The sequence below is a fragment of the Peromyscus eremicus genome, unplaced genomic scaffold (assembly GCF_949786415.1).
Source record: "Peromyscus eremicus unplaced genomic scaffold, PerEre_H2_v1 PerEre#2#chr22_unloc_1, whole genome shotgun sequence".
In the NCBI taxonomy this organism is placed as follows: Eukaryota; Metazoa; Chordata; class Mammalia; order Rodentia; family Cricetidae; genus Peromyscus; species Peromyscus eremicus.
Genome location: NW_026734286.1, coordinates 8,401,134 through 8,407,784, shown reverse-complemented (window position 1 = coordinate 8,407,784; position 6,651 = coordinate 8,401,134). Strand labels below are relative to the sequence as shown.

Below are 6,651 nucleotides of genomic sequence, written 5' to 3'. Positions count from 1 at the left end.
ACTTCTTCATCTAAATTGCCTTCTTCTAGAAACCATTAAAAATAATGTGCATGCAACATAATGGTTGTGCTTTTAATACTTCTGCTCCTTGTTACATTTAAAATGAAGTACTTGTTCTCTGGTTTCTGCATTAAAGGTCATTATGATCTTCTATGTAGGTGCTGAGAATTGAACCTGCACCCTGTGGAAATGCAAGCATCTTTCCAGATCCCTTTTTTGGATTTTTTTGAGAAAAGATATCTATATATACCTAAGGTCAAACTCAATATCAGGTGATCAGGCTTAGCAGCAATCACATTTACTGATAAAATTCTCTACCATTCATTTGTGTTTCTGAGAATATGATAAGTATTTACTCCTCAGAATGAAGTACTATAAACCCCAAAAAACAGATGACAAGATAAATGTTTCATTGGCAAATATATTTATTATTCAAATTACCACGTGTTTCTGTATTCTTGGAATACAATATGTTTACAACTTGAAAGAGACAATATTTTAACTAAGGAGAGGCTCTACTAACCTTACTCAAGCACCAGTGAGACAGCTCGGTGGGAAAAACATGTGGACTGCAAGGCTTGACTCACTCATTAGGTTCATGGGGATTTTCACCAGTGTGATATTTTTCATGATTTTGAAGGACAATGCAACATGGTAAGACTTTACCACACTGATTACACTCATTGGGTTTTTGTTGAATATGATTTTTTTCAGGATTGTGAAGATGACTGTTCTGTACAAAGTCTTTACCACATTGATTACATTCATAGGGTTTGTCTCCACTGTGAGTTCTTTCTTTTATTTGCAGGGGGCTGTTACATGCAAAGTCTCTACCACATTGATTATATCCATAGGGTTTCTCTCCAGTATGACATCTTTCATGACTCTGAAGATGACTTTTACGTGCAAATGCTTTATCACATTGATTACATTCATAGGGTTTCTCTCCAGTATGAATTCTTTCATGAGTACGAAGATTACTGTTACATGAAAAAGCTTTACCACATTGATTACATTCATAGGGTTTCTCCCCAGTATGAATTCTTTCATGACTTAGAAGATGACTCTTCTTTGCAAAACCTTTACCACACTGATTACATTCATAGGCTTTCTCTCCTGTATGATTTTTTTGAATGAGAAAATTCTTCTCCAATGCAAAAGATTTAGCACTTTGATTACATAGATAGGGTTTCACTGCATTATGTCTTTTTTCATGACTAAGAAGATTACTCTTCTGTGCAAAGGCTTTACCACACAGCTTACATTCATAGGGTTTCTCTCCAGTATGAATTCTTTCATGAGTGCGAAGTCCACTCTTCTGTGCAAATGCTTTACCACACTGATTACATTCATAGGGTTTCTCTCCAGTATGGACTCTTTCATGAGTACGAAGGTCACTCTTCTGTGCAAAGGCTTTACTACACTGATTACATTCATAGGGTTTCTCTCCAGTATGGATTCTTTCATGACTCAGAAGAGTACCCTTCTCTGCAAAGGCTTTACCACAATGACTACATTCATAGGGTTTCTCTCCAGTATGAATTCTTTCATGAATGAGAAGCTTATACTTGTGTGCAAAGGCTTTACCACATTGATTACATTCATAGGGTTTTTCCCCAGTATGAATTCTTTCATGCCTGTAAAGATGACTCTTCTGTATAAAGGCTTTACCACATTGACTACATTCATAGGGTTTCTCTCCAGTATGAGTTCTTTTATGTATCTGAAAATAACTGGGACTTGCAAAGGCTTTATCACATTCAGTACATTCATAAGGTTTCTCTCCAGAATGAAGTCTTGTATATATTTCAAAATAACTGGGGCTTGCAAAGGCTTTATCACATTGCTGATATTCATACCGTTTTCCTCTATTATGAGTTCTATGTACTTGAAGATTGTGACATGCAGAAACATTATCATTTTGATTATATTCATAGGGTTTTCCTTCCAAATGAGGTCTTTGGTTTACTTTTATAGAGGAATCATATCCAAAGGCTCTATCATGTTCCTTACATTCATAGAGATCCTCTTCATTATTGGTTGTTTTGTATGTTTGAAGATACCTGTGATGGTTAAAGTCCTCAATACAAAACTCGAGTTTATCACTTCCTCTTCCCATATGAGTTTTTTCATATCTTTGAAAAGAACTGGAAGAACTCTGATTGCATGCATAATGTTGTCTTATACCGTGAAGTGAACTAGTACACAAAGATGAATTTCCATATTCCTTGTACTCATAAAGGTGTTCTCCACTGTGAGAGTGTAAACTTGTATCACAGTCATCATGTCTTCTCATAGTAGTGACTACAACATATCTTCGAATTGTTCTGGGAGAAACAGAGGTATATTGCTTCTTTCCAAATCCCTTATGCTCACATGGCTTGTATCCAGAAGGACAGTTGATATGCCTTTTAAAGAAAGAATAACAAATAAAAAGTTTTCACATTACATTCACATAGTCTAACATTTTGTACCTCAGGGGGGCTGGAGAGATGGCTCAGAGGTTAAGAGCAGTGACTGCTCTTCCAGAGGTCCTGAGTTCAATTCCCAGCAACCACATGGTGGCTCACAACTATCCGTAATGAGATCTGGTGCCCTCTTCTGGCCTGCAGACATAACACTGTATATATATAATAAATAAATAAATCTAAAAAAAAAAAGAAAAAAAAAAAAGGCTGGACTACTTTCTGAGTTTTAAACAATTTGTACCTCAGAGATGTGGTATATGGATTCAGGTTTCTACACCACAATAAATTCCTTGTCTCTCATAAAGTGCTCCTCTCACTAAACTATGCTAAGTCACTCACTACAAGTATAGCTTTAATATGGAAGCTTTGCTTATAAAAGACCTTGGACATACTCTAATCCCCTTATCAACATGTATACCTTATATGATGACGGAATGGTATGACAATAATTAGACAGAATATTCTACAACATGCCTCTCACATGGCTATGATTAAAATTGTGAAATCTATTATGGCATTGTTTCTTTATCTTATCCTTAAAAAAATGCTTTCCAAACAGTGATCAGTTCCCTGACAGTGGAATACATGGTGTTGTAAGAATTAAAGAATATAGCTATGCTAATTTACACTGTTGCTTTTCTTTAAAAGTTCAGGGTACATTAACATTTCTTCCAAGGTAGATATGTATAAGTTTGCACATGAAAATTACCTTCCATGTCTTCTAGAACTTTGACAATGTTCTTCAATATTGTGGTCTTCCCATTTGTAACCTAAAATACAGTACCAGAAAATGTATGTGATATATTACTGGAAATTAAGCACAACTGAAATTACTTCCTTTTGTGAATCTTTGAACAATGCCCAATTTACTCACTAGATTCTTCCTCTTTCACAATCAAAATCACAGAAGAGCAACAATCTCCAAGAAAGGCTTATCTCCTTAAGTTAAAAAGTGACAAAGCTCATACTCCTACCTATAGAAGTGAGGTTCCAGTAGGTTTCCAGCATCACATCTTTGTAGAGACTCTTCTGGGAAGGATCCAGCAAAGCCCACTCTTCATGAGTGAAGTTAACATGGACATCCTCATAGGTCAATGAATCCTAAAGGATCCCATATATGTATATAATAGAAATGTTGAGACTGACTGCATGTCAAATTTACACTTCATTGATAATATATCTGCATAATTCATTGTGCTTGATATAGACTATGATGAGATTATAAAACATCAAATGCAGTGACCAACACATTTTAAAAAGAAACAGAAAAGGACAATCAGGCCTTCGATTTCTGTGCCCACAAAACAGAATAGGGCATTGCAGGAGAAATTCCTAGTAACATATACAGAGAGACATGAAAACAGATTAACACTATTTAGTATACATCAGTAAAATTTTATCAAAATTATTAACTTCAAGAAAGGATAAACAATATGGGTGTGGTAGTGCCAATCTTTAATCCCAAACCTCAGGAGGCAAAGACAGGTGATGTTCTTTGATTTCTAAGCAGGCCTGGTCTATGTATAGATTTCCAGGACAGCCAGAGGTACAATGTGACACCCTATCTCAAACAGACAAACCCAGAAAGCACTCAGAGGCTCACTTGAAATTCCTCCATAGAGTTAAAACATTCACTCCAATTCTGTACTTGTCAATCATAAACTGAAGTGACCCCTTGTAAACTCTAAGACTAATAATTTCTAGGAAGGAATGCATTTTTAGTAAGTTACTGCCTGAGAGATAAAAGAGTTCTCAAAAACATTAGTAAAGTAAATGCTGGTCCTAAAAAGAAAAATGACAAAAATAATGGAGTATACAAAGATTCGTCAACAGTAAGATCACCTGTTGCTTTTGAAGATCACTTCTCCACATTCACTTGTGGTTACCAACTATTCCTATCATCAGGTCAAGGGAATCCAATGCTCTCTTCTGAGTTCAGTAAATACCAGAAAGAAAACTGATAGTCACTCACAACCACCTGTAACTACAGCCCTGTTAGTCACTCACAACCACCTGTAACTACAGCCCTAGGGGAACTGACTCTTTCTGGTCTCCATGGACACCAGGCAAAGGAAGCATACACAGGCATGTGAGTAGACAAAAGCCGTACATAGCAAAATTATAATTAATATCCTAATTAATCAAAAGAATAAAAGGGATGAAGATGTATTTCAGTTAGTAGCATTCTTGCTTGCTGAGCATGCATGAATCAATTCCTGCTACATAAAGGGGACAAAGATTGAGATGCTTCTAATCCCAGCACTTGGGAGGTGGAGGAAGAAGGATCAGAAATGGAAGGTCATTCTTGTGGACATAGGAAGTTTGAGGGTAGCCTGTGCTACATGACACACTGCCTTAAGAAACAAAAACACAGAAAGAATCACAGAAGAATGTCCTAGGAGAAAGAAGAAAAAAGCCCATGGGACACAAGTTACTAGAGAGTTATGAAAGGCCACAAAGCTGGAATAGGCAACAATTTCATTCATAGTTGACAGAAAAGGTAGCCTGGGTGTGGGAACTGAACTCTATCTTCTGCAAATTCCATATACATGCATTCCACTGAGCCATCTTTCCAACCCTACAAACTGTTTATGCACAACACGGCTTCAGTTTCTGACTGTTATTACCAGGAGAAGACATATTTATCTTGGAAGATTTCAGAATGTCCCATTAATGCTTATATCTAAAAGAAACAGGAATTTACTATCCACAAGCAAGAACCCATAGGATGAAATGAAGAATCCTTGTTTTCAAGTAATAATCATCACATCCCTATAGAATTATGTATGGCTCTGAAAATAAAAGGTTGAGGTTTAGGCTAAGACTGCAACTTGCAGAAATAGAGGTCTCCCTAAAGTTAGGCCTTTAGTGAAAGGTCTTTTTCAAATAGGCATGAAAACCCCTGATCTCACCAACTGGGAGGTAGAAGCAAGAGATCAAGACTTCAAAGCCAGTCTTAATCCCACAAAGTCGTAACTAAAACAAAGAAAAACAAATAAACAAACAAAAAACAAAGTATCTCTAAGTTGAGACATAAAGGTCCCAAATGATTAAAAGGAATTATAAAAAAAAATAGAGAAATAGTGCTACAAAAAACACTTTATTTTCATCCCCGTATCTATTCAATATAGTACTTGAAGTTCTAGCTAGAGCAATAAGACAACAAAAGGAGAAAATGTTTAATTGTGGACCTATGGCACCACCTTGCAAGGGAATAGAAGAATGGTTGCCAAAGGTCATAGGGACACTTCCACAAGTGTTATTTTGCAGCAAAAGCCTGCAAATGATCAATTTCCATAGGGCTTTGTTCAGACTGGTTGGAAACCTACAGACATGATTTAAAGAAGCAGTGGTGGCATATGAAATGCATTCACCTTATGTTTAAGTAACTAGGACACACAGAATAGAATTATTCCACAAGATTAGAAGGACCACATGAATGCTATACTAGAAGCTGGTCGTTAATTACAATGACTCACATGATGGAAAGCAGCAGCAGCCATGGAACAGCATAATCAGACTAGAGGAGGAAATAAACTGAAGGAACAATTGCTGGGTGAGGGTCAGGACACTGACTTACAAAGACAAGTACCGTTTGATGATGCAACTATTGTACAATGTCATCTAGCAACTTTAAGGGTTTGGGCCAGGGGGAAGAATCACCTCATTTACAAAATTTACACAAAGTTCAGGAGAAGCTTACACTAATGTTTTACCAAGGTAAACTTCAGAAGTTCACAAGCAGTGGCTGATTTTGATGTTAGAAAGGTTTTGGTGGAGTCTAGCTTTTGAGAATGCAAATACAGAATGTCAAAAACCCATAAGGCCTTTGAAAGGTCAGGGAGCTCCTCTAGAGTAGTGTATTAGAGCTGCTGCTGACGTCGGATCTGCTGCTTACAATGCCAACATTATTGGGCAGGCCTTGGCTAAAGGTCTTCAATCTCACAATACTGAATGTTTTAACTATGGGAAACTGGGGCATTTGAAAAAAGAACTGTCTGTGAATAATGTCAAAAAGAAATGTTTCTCTTGAAAGTAATCAAGGGAAAGTGTCTCAATGTCTGGCGGTTTGTAAGAGGTGTGGAAAAGGTAGACATTGGACTAAAGAATGTAGACCAGTCAGAGATGTAGAAGGCAATCTTTTATCAGGAAATCAGATAAAGACCTTAGCTCAGGGCCCAGG

At 36.8% G+C, this 6,651-nt stretch overlaps 1 protein-coding gene across 1 annotated transcript; it reads right to left on the bottom strand.

The window, feature by feature from the left end:
• Positions 1-407: 407 nt before the first annotated feature.
• LOC131900447 (zinc finger protein 431-like) lies at positions 408-4,086 on the bottom strand. Its single transcript, XM_059251659.1, has 4 exons — positions 4,072-4,086; positions 3,443-3,569; positions 3,178-3,238; positions 408-2,408 (listed from the first exon to the last, which is right to left on the bottom strand). The coding sequence occupies exons 1-4, from the start codon at positions 4,084-4,086 to the stop codon at positions 584-586; spliced, it is 2,028 nt and encodes a 675-aa protein (XP_059107642.1). The 3' UTR covers positions 408-583.
• Positions 4,087-6,651: the final 2,565 nt, after the last annotated feature.

What these genes read in the sequence shown, in the direction of transcription:
- LOC131900447 (XM_059251659.1), bottom strand. An exon ending in CTGGAACCTCACTTCTATAG is followed by an intron (nt 3,239 to 3,442) that starts GTAGGAGTATGA and finishes ACTGTATTTTAG; the next exon opens with GTTACAAATGGGAAGACCAC. An exon ending in AGTTCTAGAAGACATGGAAG is followed by an intron (nt 2,409 to 3,177) that starts GTAATTTTCATG and finishes TTTCTTTAAAAG; the next exon opens with GCATATCAACTGTCCTTCTG.